At 52.8% G+C, this 17,330-nt stretch overlaps 1 protein-coding gene across 1 annotated transcript; it reads left to right on the top strand.

Annotated features, from left to right (window-relative positions):
* The first annotated feature begins 4,054 nt into the window (after window positions 1-4,054).
* On the top strand, window positions 4,055-4,660 carry LOC120701990. The gene has a single exon (XM_039985773.1). It carries the CDS (start codon window positions 4,055-4,057, stop codon window positions 4,658-4,660), a length of 606 nt encoding a protein of 201 aa, XP_039841707.1.
* Window positions 4,661-17,330: the final 12,670 nt, after the last annotated feature.

The following is a 17,330-nucleotide window of genomic DNA, read 5'->3' as shown; positions in this document are numbered from 1 at the left end:
GGCCAGTAGGAGTACTGGGCCATGTCTATTCATGTGTGAGCCCATAGGGTCACACACTTAAGGGTCAGAAGCCTAATGAGGATGAGATCCAAATTAGACTGGGCTTAGATGCACTAATGGGCTTCAGTTGGCCCATTAGGGGATGCCTAAGGTGGGGCCCATGGAAAACCACCTAAGGGGCACCCAAAGGGGCTATAAATACAGGGGCGGGGCACTGTTCATGTGAACAGTACCACAGCCGCTACAGTACCACCTCACTGCTTCGCTTCCTCCTGCATCTAGCCCTAGTTCGTTCTCGCGGATCTAGCAATCCGGAGTGCGAAGCTTCTTCTTGTACGTGTGGACTTCGTGGAGGTGCTGCGCTTGCTGCATAAGAACGAGCCGTTCGTGAGGTGGTTCACGCAACTGCACTGCCGGCTTCCATCTGTACTACATTGACGCGCTACAGAAGTTCCACAACCGCGTGTCTAGTGGTAATCCCGTGATCTATGACTGCAGTAATCCTGGTTTATGCGGTAGAAAATTTTTGTTTTTGCTACCCCATATTCCTACACACAGGGCGCGTTTTCCCAAGCGGTTTCGGCCGCCAGTGAATGTCATAATGTACACCGGGGAAACGAACTCTGGCATATGGCTGGAGGATTACCGGCTGGCATGCTAGGCCGGGGTAGTTGATGATGAAAACTTCGTCATCCAGTACCTCCCAATTTGCCTGGGGGAGAACGTTCGTGCCTGGCTCGAGTTCTTGCCCGCCGACACGATCGGCAGCTGGGCGGAGCTCCGAAAGGTCTTCATTGGAAACTTCCAAGGCACGTACGTCCGCCCGGACAACTCCTGGGACCTCAAGAACTACAAGCAGGAACCAGGCGAGTCTCTCCGGGACTACATCTGGTGTTTCTCAAAGTAGTGCAACTCCCTCCCCGACGTTGTCGACGCCGACGTGATCAGCGCGTTCCTTACCGGGACTTCTTGCAAGACGTTGGTTCACAAGTTGGGGTGCCAGAAGCCGCGCACCACTTGCGAACTTCTAGACATCACGACCAACCACGCCTCCGAGGAGAAGGCCGTCAGAGCCGTCTTTGTTCAGGATCAATCCGCGGTGAAGGCGAAAAGAGAAAGCTCCGGCGAGCCCTCCGTGCCCCTCGAGGGGGAGAAAAACAAGAGAAACTGCCGACCGCCGGCAGGCAACGAGGGCGCGGCAGCCGAACGGCTGTAGAGGCGTCCCCCCAGGACCGACCACTTCGACCAACTACTAGAAATGACATGTACCAACCACGGCTACCTAGTAAAGCACAAGTTCAAGGACTGCGACCTCATGAAACATCTCCTGCTCAAGACCGGCAAGCCCGGGGGCGCGGGACGCGACAAGTAGCCTCCCACTAATGAGGAGAAGGAGAAACCGGCTAGGGAAATGTTCCCCAACATCGACCGCTGCCTCGTCATTATCGGTGGGCTAGACGACGACTGCACCAAGCGGCAACACAAGGTGCGACTCCGCGAAGTCTGCTCCGCGGGAAGTGCTGTCCCGCGAAAGTTGAAGTGGGCATCCATGCCCATCATTTTCGACCAGGCCGACCATCTGGTCAGCATTCCCCGACCGGGAAGCTACCCGCTTGTTGTCGACCCGATTGTTAGCAACATGCGTCTGTCCAAGGTGCTCATGGATGGAGGTAGTAGTCTCAACATCCTCTACATCGACATGCTCGATGCCATGGGGATTCTGCGGGCCTGCCTGTGGACTTCCCTCTTCCCATTCTATGGCATCCTTCCAGGCACGAAAGCCTACCCACTCAGGAACCTTGACTTGCCGGTCACATTCGGCAACAAAGACAACTTCCGCATCGAGACCCTCACCTTTCAGGTGGTGGATTGGAAGGGGTCATACCATGCCATCTTGGGACGCCCAGCGTACGCCAAGTTCATGGCAGTCCCCAACTACACCTACCTCAAGCTCAAGATGCCGGGCCCGAGCGGCGTCACCACCGTGAGCGGTTCTTTTGAGCAGGCTTACGTCAGCAGCCGCAAACAATTCGACCTCACGGTGACAGCGGCGAACTTGGCAGAGCTCAATCAGCTCCGCACGACCGTTGAGGAGTGCCGCCCCGACCCCGGCAAGCTCCTACCTTCGTCCCTACTGAAGAAATCAAGCCGATCGCCATCGACGTTGAGGACTCGACCAAGACCGTCCGAGTTGGGGCTCAGCTGTCGACCAAATAGGAACTCGCGCTCATCGACTTCCTCCGCGCCAACAAGGACACTTTTGCATGGAAGCCGTTCGACATGCCGAACATCCCAAGGGAGGTCGCCGAGCATGAGCTCCGCATTTTGCTAGGGTCCAAGCCCGTCCAGCAACGACTGCGTCGCTTCGATGATGAGAGGCATAGGGCCATAGGAGAGGAAATAGTTAAGCTCTTAGCTGCAGGCTTCATAAAAAAAGTGTACCACTCCGATTGGCTTTCCAACCCAATCCTTGTAAAATAGAAGAATGGTCAATGAAGGATGTGTATTGATTACACCAGCCTGAACAAGGCGTGCCCCAAAGACCCTTTTCCATTGCCTTGGATAGACAAAATAGTCGACTCCACTTCTAGGTGTGAGATCCTATCTTTCCTAGATGCTTACTCGAGCTATCACCAGATAGCGATGAAAGAATCCGACCAGCTCACGACATCTTTCATCACTCCGTTCGGCTCATACTGTTATGTTACCATGCCGTTCGGGCTCAAAAACGCATGTGCAACATACTAGCGTTGCATGCAGGCCTGCTTTTCTGACCAGATCAACCCGCCGGTGGTCCCCGACCGAGCAGAGCTGCCTCGGCTAACGGTCGCGGTCTACAATGACAACATAGTTGTCAAGACCCCACGCGCGGATGACCTGGTCGGCACCCTAACCTCCACTTTCGCTAACCTCAGAAGGTTCAACATCAAGTTGAATCCAGAGAAGTGCATGTTCGGGGTCCCAAAAGGCAAACTCCTAGGATACATGGTGTCCGAGCGCGACATCGAAGCCAACCATGACAAGATCACGGCCATCACCAACATGGGCCCCATCCACGGCGTTAAGGGCATGCAAAGGCTAACCGGATGCCTAGCGGCTCTTACAATGTTCATCGCCCGACTAGGCGAGCGAGGACTGCCACTGTACAAATTCTTCAAGAAGTCGAACACCTTTGTCTGGACAGAGGAGGCACAGACGGCCCTCGATAGGCTAAAAGCCCTTCTGTCTTCCGCTCCGGTGCTTGTCGCGCCAAATCCCCGAGAACCCCCCCCCCTGCTCTACTTGGCCGCCACTAACCACGTGGTCAGCGCTGCCTTAGTAGTAGAAAGGGAGGAACCGGGGCACACGCTGAAAGTTCAACTCCCCCTGTACTTTGTCAGTGAGGTGCTAACTGACACAAAGTCACATTACCCTCAGACACAAACTCCTTTACGCGGTCGTCATGGCGACCAAAAAGTTGCAGCATTATTTCACTGAACACGAAGTGTTAGTCGTCACCACGTTCCCACTCGGCGAGATAGTCCGCAACCGTGACGCAGTGGGACGAATCTCCAAATGGGCAGTCAAACTCATGGGTTATGACATCAAATTCGTGCCACGCACGGCGATAAAGTCTCAGGCCCTGGCCGATTTCATCGCCGAATGGACCGAGGCCCAATCCCCAACCTCAGAAATCGCACACGAGTACTGGACCCTTTATTTTGACGGGTCAGTCATGGGACCCGGCGCGGGGGCCGGGGTGGTACTGGTCTCCCCGGAAGGAGAAAAATTCCAGTATGTGGATCGCATCCACTTCCCTGCATCCAACAATGTTGCCGAGTATGAAGCGCTGGTCAACGGGCTCCGGATTGAGGTCGACCTCGGAGCGACCCGCCTCTATGTATACGGCGACTCGAAACTGGTGGTCGACCAGGTCATGAAGGACTCCAATTGCGAGAGCCCTCTCATGGATGTGTACTGCTAGGAGGTCCGAAAGCTGGAAGGAAAATTTTGGGGCTTAGAGCTCCATCACATCTCGCGAAAGGACAACTCCGACGCCGACGCCCTCGCAAAAATGGCCGCCGAGCGCAAGCTGGTCCCCAGCGATTTGAACACACTGTCAATGCGAGAGAAGCCGCCGTTAGTGAACAAGACCCCTATAGGAAAAGCAGAGCTCGCCCCAACCGACCCACCCCGCGACCAGCCTAACCCCGACCAGGCAGACAATGTGGATTGGAGAGCGGACCTGCTATCATACCTCCTCAGGGAAGTCCTCCCTGATGACCAGAATGCAGCTCGCCAAATTGCAAGGCGTGCAAAAACATTCGCCGTAATTGATAGCAAACTTTACAAGTGCAGTCCATCAAAAACGGGTGTTCTCATGAAGTGCATCTCCATTGCCCAGGGCAGGGAGCTCCTTCTTGAGATACACTCGGGGATTTGCAGACACCATGCAGCACCACGATCCTTGGTCAGAAAAGCCTTCCGACAGGGCTTTTACTGGTCTACAACCCTACGCAACGCGGAAGAAATCGTCCGCGCATGCAAGGGCTGCCAGTTCTACGCCAAACAAACACACCTGCCGGCTCAGGCCCTGCAAACAATCCATCATGTGGCCATTCGCGGTGTGAGGTCTGGATATGGTCAGACCACAGCAGAAGGTGCCGGGAGGATTCACTGACCTACTTGTTGCGGTAGACAAATTCACCAAATGGATAGAGTCCAAACCAATCGCCACGATCGACTCAAAGGAAGCCGTTAAATTTTTCCTTGACATCGTCTACCGATTCGGTGTGCCGAATTCCATCATCACCGACAATGGAAGAAACTTCACGGGCAAATTCTTTCAAGACATTGCAGAAGGATACGGGATCCGAATCGACTGGGCCTGGTCGGACACCCGCGCACAAATGGTCAAGTGGAAAGAGCAAACGGCTTAATCCTGCAAGGAGTCAAACCGTGAATTTTTTACCAGCTCAAGAAATTCGCCGCCCGTCGGTTCGAGGAACTACCAGCTGTACTCTGGAGCTTGCGCACCACTCCCAATCACTCCACGGGGTTGACCCCGTTCTTCCTAATATACGGATCCGAGGTAGTGCTCCCTTCCAACCTGGACTACGGTGCACCCAGAGTCAAGGCTTTTGACTTGGGCTCGGCAGCTGAAGCCCAAAGGGATGCCATGGATTTACTAGAAGAAGCCCAACTAACAACCCTAAATCGTTCAGCCCGCTATCAACAAACTTTGCGCAGGCATCACGAGAGAAGGATACGAGAAAGGACACTGCAAGTCGGGGACCTGGTGCTGCGCTGCGTACTATCAACAAAGGACAAACACAAGCTCTGGCCGCCATGGGAGGGACTTTACACGATCGCGGAAGTAATACGCCCCGGCACCTACAGATTGAAATACTCTAGTGGTAACACTCTGACCAATACTTGGAATATCGAGCAATTACGTCATTTCTTTCCATAGGAACGCACACCGGCTATCCCCAGCGCCCCGACCCGACCATGCTCGGCCCGGAGTGCTCGGGGGCCAGACACCTGTCCTTTTTTCTTTCACGTGCAGCACACCGGCTCTCTCCAGCGCCCCGACCCAACCACACTCAGCCCGGAGCGCTCGGGGGCAAGACCACGGTCTATGACCTATCTTTTTTCTTTTGCGACCTGCACAAACGGCGGTTCCAGCACCCCAACCCAAGTTTTCTTTGTTCGGGGCGCTCGGGGGCCAGACCACGGTCTTTGACATGTCTTTTTTCTATTGTGGCTTGCACAAACGACGCTTCCAGTACCTCGACCCAAGCTTTCTTGACTCGGGGCACTCGGGGGCCAGACCACGGTCTTTGACCTGTCATTTTTCTTTACGATTCACACTTACGCTGCTTCCAGCACCTCGACCCAAGCTATCTTGGCTCGAGGCACTCGGGGGGCCAGACCATAGTATTCGACGTGTCCACGTCTCGCAAATTCTACCTCTTTAGCCCCTTGATCTGAATTCTCTCAGACCAAGGCGCTCGGGGGCCCCACAGGGATGGACTGCGAAACACGCTCGCACCACTCCACTCATCACTTAATGCAAAAACTTTTTTCTGCTGTGTTGCGTTTCTACTCTGCTCAAATGTCTCTCCCAAACTACCCAATCAATCGAATCCGTGTAACGGTCTACGGTGAACTAGCGACTGACACCTCTGGGCCAGCCCCGTGCTACACATTGCAACCTACGATCAGCACGCTGTTTCGAAAGAAACATTCACGAGCAATTAGAACACGCAAACAATGGAACACATTCGGAAAAACAAAAGTTGCTTAGCTCAAAGATGCGAGTTGTCTTTTCCTTTAATCTTTGCCCCACACAAATCAGAAACTAACACAAGTTGTTTATTTGTGCACCGTCGGATCCATGCCTGAGGAAGGAGCAACCAGCCCGGCAGCCGACGACGCGCTCGCCCTGGCTCCAGCAGCACCAGCATCTACCTCCAGCTCCCGCTCTACACGGCGAACGTCCCTCACCGCCACAAAGGGCAGGCCTTGAGCTATCGTAGCGGCAATGCGTTCCAGCTTTCTCGCCAGCACGAGGGCATCATCGTACGCTCGCCCGATAGAGGACTCGCCGCAAAGGCTCCCCAAGTCCAGCTCCGGATGGCACGACACCACGGCTCTCAGCGTGGACGAAGCACCGTGATAAGCTGCTAGAGCCGTCAGCGCGGTCAGCTCCCCTGGGACCTTCTGCAGATCGTCTCGTAGAGGACCAGACGGCGGAGCACCTAGGACCCAGGCGCAAATCTCCTGTGCCGCTGCCCGTAGCCAGTCGCGCTCCTCCGCGCACACGTCGAGCCCGCGGCGCAAGGATTGACTTCGGCCGAACACCTCTGCGCAAGATCCAGGGTCTCGAGGAAAGCATTCATGTTGCTGAGCTCATGGTTGAGGAACGACGCTTGCTTCCTGACCCCTTTGAGCTTCTTGAACTCGTCCCCCGTCAGCGTGGTCAGATTGGCTAGGAGGGGGCTCAACACCCCCTTGAAGACACTGGCCACCATAGTTTCCATCTCTCGGCAAGCTTCCTCAATCCTCCCTCAGCAGGATAGTCGGAGCAAATGGTGGTATATGTGTTCTGAACTTTGCATATATAGGAAGCAGGAAATTAAATTGCGGCTATAATTGCAAGGCAAGAACAGTATTTTTAATTCCGAGCTAGGCTCACCGGTTCTTCCCCAAGCGGTTTCCGAGCAATAGATCCCGTCGATTAGGAGGAAAGTGTGGAAGCTGGCAGATCAGGCCGTCCAACTACTGGCTGGCAGCGGAGTAGAAGCTCGTCCCTCGTCGCCGATTCAGAGAAACGTGAGAACCGATCTGAAACACAAGAAACCGCGAAGGGTAAGCATAAGAATCGCGATCTTGAAGAAAGTCAAATCTCCCCCAACTCACCGTCGAGTGGCCAGAAATCCAGCAAAGGAATGATTGGAATCACAAATCAGCCGTCTGCTCCCTGCCACTTCATTAAGTGAAAGGAATCAGGTGCACGTAGTCTTAGAGGAGGAGGAGGTGAATTAGACAACTTAAAATTTTAACCTATGTCTCCAACTAATTTGCACAAAAATTAAACTAAAATATGCTATCTAAATATACAACTACGGTTCAACTAGTGTAAAACTCTCATCACAAAAGAATTTTGCAACCTATACCCAATCCTATCAAGATACTATATGAAAGTAAAGGCACACAAATATTGTAAGTATGAAATACGGAAACGTAAAGAGGGGATGAGAGGAAGCAAACTCTCGATACGAGAATTTATCCCGTGGTTCGATTAGACACTGAGTCACCCCTACTTCACGTTGTTGAAGCACTCAATCAAGAGTATCGCTTCTCGGTCACCAAGTCTCTTCTAGGGACATCTTGACATGCCACTAAGTCAACGCCACCAAGGCTTGTGCCAAGTTCCCGGTCACCTTGGCCCCATTTCCACTAAGAAGCTTCTCTACAAAGGATGGGGGGCCTCCACGTCCCCCGCACAAGTTCGTCGACGCCGCTCCACACCAAGCCGGAGGGTCGAAGACTAGCCGGCGAGCCACCAAGACTCCAAGGATGGCCGGCAGACCGATATACACTTGTGGTTCACTCTAGAACCAGCACACAAGGCACAACACCTTACTCTCTCACTCACTTAAGAGCTAATCTAGCACTAACAATTTCAAAGGTGTGCTAAGGACTAAGGATTTGATCACTAAGCACTTGGATGGCTTGGATAACTTCCTCAATGTGTTTAGGACTTCACTTGGACTTCAGCAACTCTGAAATAGCGGGAGGATGGCATATATATATAGCCCACAAACTCAACATATCCGTTTGTAGCCGTTGGGTCCTTTTCTGTGTTGGCATCGGTTTAATTGTTATGGTACCATCGGTTCAACTAGTCTCACTGTGTTTTGAAGTAGTCGTTGGGCTTCTGACGCGCTGCCACGCAGATGTGGTGACCGTCGATTTAACCGACCTCATGGTACCGGTTTAACCGGTCACACTAGGTCTGCCTGATAGCCGTTGCAATTGTCTTCGTATGCTGATGTCATTGCACTGACGCAATGTACCGACGCTCCATCAGTTTAACCGGTGATGAAGACTTGGCTTCAGACCAATTGACATGCTCTCTGAACGATAACAAGGTCAATGCACCGACGCTTCTTTCTTGACCGTCGATTTAACCGGTGCCTCTTGAATTTCTTCAGTTGACTCAGCACTGCACCATCCAATGCACTGATGCACCCGTCAGTTTAATCGGTGACCGTGTGTCGGTTAAACCGATGCTGCTAAACTCTACAGAACTCGTCTGTCGTGGCTCTAGGAGGAGGGCCACAGCCGGGGTGGCGTAGTGCACCCGCCTAATCCCAGAGGGTGGTTACTCGGGGAAGCGCAAGCGAATCGTCAGATCTACTTATGAAGCAAGAACACAAGAACACTCGGGGATTTAGAGTGGTTCGAGCCGCCGGAGCATAATTCCCTACGTCCACTGAGAGTTGTATTGCTCTTGTGTCTGTGGATGAGTCTATCCTCTGCCTCTAAGTCCTTTTTAGACTTTTGTTCTTCTCTAGCGGGCGTCCCCCTTTTATACCTCAAGGAGGACGCGTACACAGACATTGGACCCCGATAGGTGGGCCCAACAAGGATGTATAGTATACTAAAAAGACACTAATTGTGCTATAGTGGTTGAGAATCTCTTCCCGGATACACTTTATCGCATTGTAGACTCTCTGACCGAAGGGAGTCTTCTCTTGTTCTATCGGCGAGGTGCCTGTTGAGGCTGTGTAGGTTGCGGCGTAGACTGTTGGGTCTACTGCGTAGGCATTATGATACTCTGTTGCCGAGCTGTCGTGTCTAACTGGCGTAGCAGACTGATGCGCGTGGCATGAGTGGCGCCAGCGGCTGCACTGTGCGACTTGGTAACACGCGATCAACAGTACAGCCTGGCAAAAGTGTCCTCAGGCTCTGCCGTGGCAGAGCGCAGTTAACGTCTCCCGTATTGAATGCGGTAGGTGGGCGAGTCTTCCCGAGGAAGCTTGGTAGACGCGCGCGCGTGCCTGCGCCTGCGGACACGTGGCGGCTCCGGACCCCTCAGGCGGGGTGTCTGTTCCCTCCGCGCTGAGGGGTCCGGATAGTATATGGGGGTCCGGGACCCCGTGGGAGGTCCGGGGCCCCCGGCTGTTTTGGCTCAGCGCTCCCTTCTCCGGAACACGTGGCGACACCGGACCTATCCCTGAGCGGGAAGCGAGACCGGGACCATTGGTCTGGTAAGGTGGAGCCGGACCCTAAGGGTCCGGTTGCTCAGCTCCTTAGGACGTGGTTACGGATAACTACGTGAGTCTTGACACAGCAAGAGGGGGTACCCTAGTCCAAAGGTATCGGCAGTGGTCCTCGGGCCCACCTCGGGGGAGGTACGAACCCACAAGTGGGGCCATTATCGTGACGTGTTCGGACGTAACCTGGTTGCATTGGCGTGCTCGTGTCGATTGCGGGTGCTCCAGACCCCCTAAGGGCCGTAGCACTTGTTGCCAGATTCAGGTACTAGAGCGTTCTCCGCAGGGCGGTGAAGGTGTAGACTTAGGGCCCGGAACCAAGCTAAGCGGCTGTACGGACCTCGAACCGCCCAGGGAGCGAGCACCACTTACCCAGACCCAGCTCCAGGCGACCGTGGCGAGCGGTCTCTGCCGGAGCGGGCCACCGGAGTGGACTTGGGCGACCGTGGCGAGCGGTCTCCGCCGGAGCGGACCACCGGAGTGGACTTGGGCGACCGTGGCAAGCGGTCTCCGCAAGAGCGGGCCACAGGAGTGGACTTGGGCGACCGTGGCGAGCGGTCTCCACCGGAGCAGGCCACCGGAGTGGAATTGGGCGACCGTCATTGATCCAACGAGATACGTCACCGGACCTTGTGGTAAGGCATAGGGATCCATGCCTTATACTAGAAAGGAGTCTGGACCCCTAGGTACGGCAGCTTCGGATACTAGGGGACTCGTAACAGGGCAGTGAAGTGCGCAGGCTTAGGGTACATTACCAGGCTAAGCAGCTACGCAGAGCTTCTCCACCCCAGGATACAAGCACCACTTCTCCAGGGCCGGTTCTTACGAGTTTGGACTGCTTTCCAGCTAGAAGGGGTATCCCAACCTGACCACAAGCCAGCAACTCAATTTGGATTATTAACGGAAAAAGGATTCCACACCGGAGAAGGAAAATGCAAGCTGAATGGACGAGCGCAGTTAATTTAATGTAAGATAAGACTGAGAAAGCAAATCTCCTTTATTACTTGATTTGTGGTATACATCAGATGTCGAGATTACGAGGGCAGACCTCTACCGCTCTGGACCACTTGTTGGTGTCGCCTGTTTGTGCGATGGAGCCAGAGGTCGGGTTTACAAGGGTGGACCTTCACCGCTCTGGACCACACGTAGGCACCACATCATTACAAAGGAGAAACACACTCAATCCTATCTAGTGGTAACCTTCAGTCGCCGCCCGTAAGGCATGCATGTCCCTGGCCAGAGTGGAGATGCCTCCTTGGAGGTTCTTCTGAGTTGTTGGGGGCGAAGGCGCTCTGGACGTGCCTATACAGCATCATCCAGCATCACCTCGGGAGCTTGCAGGGCCCTTCCCAGCACAAGAACTGTTTCATGCTCAGATAGCTTGAGAACAACTTCTTTGGTTTTTGAATGGGAGTGGCCCTGCCGTCGCCGGCTGCCGTCGTAAGCCAGCCCGATGGCCGCTCATAGTGAGCTGAAGCCAGCTTGACCCCGTGGTGCAGCGGTAGGACGGGTGCTCGTTTGGACGAGCACGGAGCGTGGAGAAGGGCGGTCGTTCGCCGGCTTCACCTCGGCGCTGGCACAGGGCCCCCGCGCCTTATGACGGAGGTCGACGCCTATCTGTAGCAGCTCCAAGTGAGGCTTGAGCCAGGCGAGGGAGAAGGCGACAGACATCTTTCCCGAGCCACAGCCGTCGGCTCCAGGCTCCATCTTGAGAGGAAACCTTGAGCCGACGCCGTGCCACCGCAGGGGACACCCGGTGGCTGCTTGAGAGAAAACCTTGAGCCGACGCTAAGGTGTTGCAGGGTGACGCGCAGCAGGCGTCGCCCCTGCGCACCACTGCGCCGGCTCTGAGGTGTCACAGTGGCGACGCTCAGCAGGCGCCGCTGCCGTGCGCCACCGCACCGAAGACAGTGCTGCCTCGGTGCCAGGGCATGCGGCGTAGGTGACGCCATGCCACTCTTCATCTTCTCGTCGTCGTTGCAGAGGACGAGCTCAACTTCAGAAGCTGGGAGGTGAGCAAAGATCTGGCCTACGCCTGCGCGCTCCCCACGGACGGCGCCAGATGTCGTGGCTCTAGGAGGAGAGCCACAGCCGGGTGGCGTATTGCACCCGCCTAATCCCAAAGGGTGGTTACTCGGGGAAGCGCAAGCGAATCGTCAGATCTACTCATGAACCAAGAACACAAGAACACTCGGGGATTTAGAGTGGTTCGGGCCGCCGGAGCGTAATTCTCTACGTCCACTGAGAGTTGTATTGCTCTTGTGTCTGTGGATGAGTCTATCCTCTGCCTCTAAGTCCTTTTTAGACTTTTGTTCTTCTCTAGCGGGCATCCCCGTTTTATAGCGCAAGGAGAACGCGTACACAGATGTTGGACCCCGATAGGTGGGCCCAACAAGGATGTATAGTATACTAAAAAGACATTAATGGTGCTATAGTGGTTGAGAATCTCTTCCCGAATACGCTTCATCGCACTGTAGACTCTCTGACCGAAGGGAGTCTTCTCTTGTTCTATCGGCGAGGCGCCTGTTGAGGCAGTGTAGGTTGCGGCGTAGACTGTTGGGTCTACTGCGTAGGCGTTATGATACTCCGTTGCCGAGCTGTCGTGTCTAACTAGCGTAGAAGACTGACGTGCGTGGCGTGAGTGGCGCCAGCGGCTGCACTGTGCGCCTTGGTAACGCGCAATCAACAGTACAGCCTGGTAAAAGTCTCCTCGGGCTCTGCCATGGCAGAGCGCACTTAATGCCTCCCGTATTGAATGCGGTAGGTGGGCGAGTCTTCCCGAGGAAGCTAGGTAGCCGCGCGCGCGTGCCTGCGCCTGCGGACACGTGGCGGCTCCGGACCCCCCCAGGCGGGGTGTCTGTTCCCTCCCCGTTCCGAATAGTATATGGGGTCCGGGACCCCGTGGGAGGACCGGGGCCCCCGATTGTTTTGGCTCAGCGCTCCTTTCTCCGGAACACGTGGCGACACCAGACCTGTCCCTGAGCGAGAAGCGAGTCCGGGACCATTGGTCTGGTAAGGTGGAGCCGGACCCCAGGCGTCCGGCTGCTCAGCTCCTTAGGACGTGGTTACGGATAACTACGCGAGTCTTGACACAGCAAGGGGGTACACTAGTCCAGAGGTACCGACATCTTCCAATTCGGTGTTTTTTGAGTTCTTTCTTTCGTGTTTTGTTTTGCTTGGGCTTTTTACTTCATTCCTGGGATCTATAAACATTCATTTAACAAAACTCATTAGTCTCATTGATTATATTGTTATTCGATCACTAAAATCATTCGAAATGGCCTAAATAGAACCATGTTCGTTACACCAAGGCAATCAGGTTGCAAGGTGCGTGTACTCCCTCAGACTGGTTGCAACTTGTGAGAACCCAGCACCACTTTTCTACCCATTTGCAAATGAGAAAGCAACCCCTTTTTTTTGGCTGCTGGCAGAGAGACACGCATCGTGGTGATTGTGGTTTCACTTTCCGTCTGAAACCCGTATAGTTAATTTAGAATTTCTTTGGTGCGTTGCGATTATGCTCCCGACAAATGACTGACCCAATCACCGAGTATGTCCTGCCTCTAGATTGACGCCCAGTCGCCCACTACCTGTAAAGTATTCAACTATTAATTACTCCCTCTATTCACTTTTGATAGCTATATTTCAAAAACTTAAATGTTCAAAAATGATAGCTATATTTACTATTAGCATGAGTATTGGCAATAAATAGCACTAGTTACAAGGAGTTCCTAGTTAAAACATTGGAGGACCAACAAAAAAGTCTGTGACATTTATTAGATTGATAAGCACACTTGTGGTGCCCTTGGTCATTGTGTCATATGGAAATATATCTATCAAAACTGAATGGAGGGAGTAGCTGGTGGCAAATGAGCCGCAAATTATATTATATAGGCTACTAGTCTGTTTACTGACAGCCATCAAAGTTTGAACATCAAACGCAGCAACAGTCACATAGTTTCATCGCAACAATACTAGATGCAACCACTATTCCCTGAAGAATACAAGTCGTTTGTGCCGCTTGAGTCTGGCTCACCTCCTTGAGCATCTGGAGGTGGAGGACCAGCACCAGGACCAGGACCGCCTCCTCGTCGGCTCCCCGGCAAGCACCTTCGTAGACGCCGCCGTGGCCGACGCCAGCGCGGCACCCTGCGCGCCAGAGCAGGCCTGGGTTGGGCGAGCGCTGGATGGAGACGACGAGCGAACGAGCGAGTGGGCGGGCGGCACGTAAGGCCTTCTCCAAAGGAATTTTTTTAATCTTTTTTTAATAATATTTTAAATTTAACCCGTATTAGTTTTTATTTGCAGGAAGTAGCATGTTTGGTCGCGCCACTTAGCCCGGCGCGACAAATAGCCACTGTCGCGCCAGTGCATGTGGCGTGACATTGTGGCGCGGCAGGGTGGCCACGCTGGCGGCCCGTGCCAACGCTGTGCCGGGTCAGTGATGACGTGGCCCTCCCTGTCGCGCCATACGGGCTGGTATGACAAGGCCAATATCCTAGGCCCGCGCCGGCCTCTCCTCCCCCATTCTCCCTTATTTTCCCTCACTCCACCCGTGAAGATTTGTTTTTTGTAGTTGCTTTCTTGGTATAATTGATGAAGGTACAAAGATATTTTGTTTTGTTGTAGATGGACGAATTAGTTCGGGTTTTTCACAGTGGTATGGTTAAGGAAAATGGAGAGTTTGAAAAAATGGTAGAGGATATCGAACTATTCGATAGTACTCTATTGTTAAAGGATTTGATAGATCGGGAGGTTTCAAAACATTCATATGGAATTGATGAAATATCTCTGATTGGCAGATTTGATTGCGGTAAAGTTAGAGCACATTATGTTTTGATGACATTAGAATCGGAGATGCATTGGAGAAAGTATAAGGATATAGTAGCTCGTGCAAATGTGGTTTGTTTGCAGGTGGTTGTTGAAATAACCCGTAGAACAAGATTAGAAGAACCAGTTGGGAGAGTAGATGAAATTACATTTCCTATTGAGAATATGACTCAAGAGTCAATCTTTGTAGAAGATGTCCCAAATCCCACTTGTGCTTCGGAATACGATATGGCAGTCGCATCCGATCATTTGGGGCCAGATACCTTCGAGGCATAGGATGACATGGGTGCTGCACATGATGATGATATTTCTTTAGGTTCGGAGGACAGTGAATACGATAGTAGTGAAGAAGACGACGATGATGAAGACACCGGGGAAGAAGAACAGGAGGGTAATGGTGTAGAGGCCCAAGTAGAGCAGGAAAATGATGCCGGCGATGGTGGCAACGCAATTGATGAGGAAAGAGGTGGAGATGAGGAGTCTAGGGATGGGTCAATGAGTACGGCTGATAATAATGATGATCAACGATTTAGTTATACCGCTGAGGAGTTGCACGTGTTGGAGTTAGCCCACGTTGAAGTCCTTGCCGTATCAAATGCTAAGGATCTTAGCAGGATCGATAGAGCCATTTGTGACTTAACTATTTTTGAAAGTGAGTGTGTAATTGATAGTGACAGTCCGGAGATTCGAAAGGGCATGAAGTTCAATTCCCTTCCAGAGTTGCAGTTTTTCTTGACTGATTATGCAGTGCGTCACCACCGACCATTTTATGTGGTTCATTCGGACAAGAGGGTACACTACGATGTGCTCTGCAAGCAGGGATGCCTTTTGGGTGTTTGGGCACGTATTGTTACGGGCACTGGTCAGTGGAAGATCACCAATGTAAGATAGCCTCACACATGTGCATCGCCGAAGCCGAAGCAAGTTCATGCACAGTGCATGGCACGCTACCTCGCTCATCGGATCCTTGGTATTGTTCGGAAGGACAGTGACACCTCAGTTCCTTCGCTTATGGAGTCTATTTTCGCCTTAAGTTCTTATCGGGTGAAGTACTCCAAAGCGTGGCGTGCAAAACAGTATGCTATAGCTCTGTTGTGGGGAGATTGGTTAGAGTCATATGCCAGGGTGCCCGGGGTCTTGACGGGCATGTCCCTCTTCAATCCAGGCATCAGATGGTTCACGTACACGGGAAACATGATGTTCCCTCACAACGGAGTGTACAAGCATGTGTTTACAAATAAGGGTGTTCTGGTGTTTTCCCCAATATGCTGAAGCATTCCAGCATTTGCCGACTTGTGATCCTCGTGGACGCCACATTCTTGACGGGTAAATAAAGGGGGCACTAATGATGGCCGTTTTCGTGGACCCTGATAGGCAACTAGTCCCTCTAGCATTTGCTTTGACCGAAGGAGAAAACAACAACAGCTGGTCTTGGTTTATGAAGCTGGTGCGGCGATATGTGTTGGGTCCCTCCAGGCAAATTTGTATGATATCTGACCGGCACGATGGTCTCCTAAACTGTGTTAAAGAGCACATGGACGGATTTCCACTTTTTACCCACCAAAAATCCGGATTTGGGGGGGGATCTTGGGGGGCGGGGGTTGGCGGCCGGCGGCGACGCCCTGACTGCAGCTCTGGTAGGGGAGGAGGAGGGAAAGAAAGGGAAGGTGGGGGAGAACGGGCTGCCGCGGGTCCAGGACATTGGCTTTGTCGCGCCAGCCCTCATGGCGCGACAGTATTGTAGCGCCATTGCATGCGGCGCAACTGGGAGGGCCACGTCATCACCGACCTGGCGCAACCCTGGCTCAAGCCGCCAGCGTGACCACCCTGTCGCGCCACATGCACTGGCACGACAGAGGCTATTCGTCGCGCCAGGTCAGGTGGCGCGACCAAATGGGTTACTTCCTGCAAATAAAAATCAATACGGGTTAAACTTAAAATATTATTAAAAAAAGTTAAAAAAATCTCCAAAGGTTGAGTCGACTAACGGCTATAGCCACATTAAAAAATCAGCACAGTTTCTCAACACAGTATATTGGAATCCAGGGTTGAGCGAGACGAGCGCGTCGCAGAGCGCCAATCACCTCAAATCGGCACTATTGAGCGAATAGGGACTTAAAAAAAAATCCCAGGGACTTTTTAGTATTTAGAAATATTAAATAAATATTAATTATAAAACTAACTGCAGAATCCTGGGGCTAAACTGCGAGACGAATCTAATGAGGTATCTTAATCCATGATTAGCGAAAGGTTACTGTAGCATCACTGTAGCAAATTATGAATTAATTAGGCTCATTAGATTCGTCTCGCGAAAAAGCACTCAGCTGTCAAAAAACATTTATAAACAGATTTTATTTAATATTATAAAATAATAAAATTCTTTTTGATGTGATAGAAACTTCTGAAAAAAGTTTGGAACCAAACAGGGCCCGTTGGAGGAAGGCTTAATAGAGACGCCGGCTGCTGGCTGGGAGGACTGCTGTGACAGTGGCGGGCCCGCTGTCTCGTCCAATGGCAGGGGATGCAAAGCCTCTCCGCCTTCTCGAGCGGGCGCACGGTGAGATGCCCGTTCCCTTCTCTCTATTCTTCCACGTAGGATCCCAACCTACAGCCACCTATAATATTTGGCCATCCGCCACCTCGGCGTCCTCCTGCACGCCGGCCTCGGCCTCGCCGCCGTCCTCGGCTACACGCCTCATATCTGCAAATGTGTTCTTTCGAATGATGGATGAC

This window comes from Panicum virgatum, chromosome 4K, assembly GCF_016808335.1.
Source record: "Panicum virgatum strain AP13 chromosome 4K, P.virgatum_v5, whole genome shotgun sequence".
NCBI lineage: Eukaryota > Viridiplantae > Streptophyta > Magnoliopsida > Poales > Poaceae > Panicum > Panicum virgatum.
Note: the sequence above shows the minus strand (reverse complement) of the source record. Positions and strands in the feature narration are given on the sequence as shown.

Bases quoted from the DNA above. Each gene is read 5' to 3' on its own strand.
- LOC120701990 (XM_039985773.1), top strand. From the start codon at position 4,055: ATGGCCGCCGAGCGCAAGCTGGTCCCCAGCGATTTGAACACACTGTCA.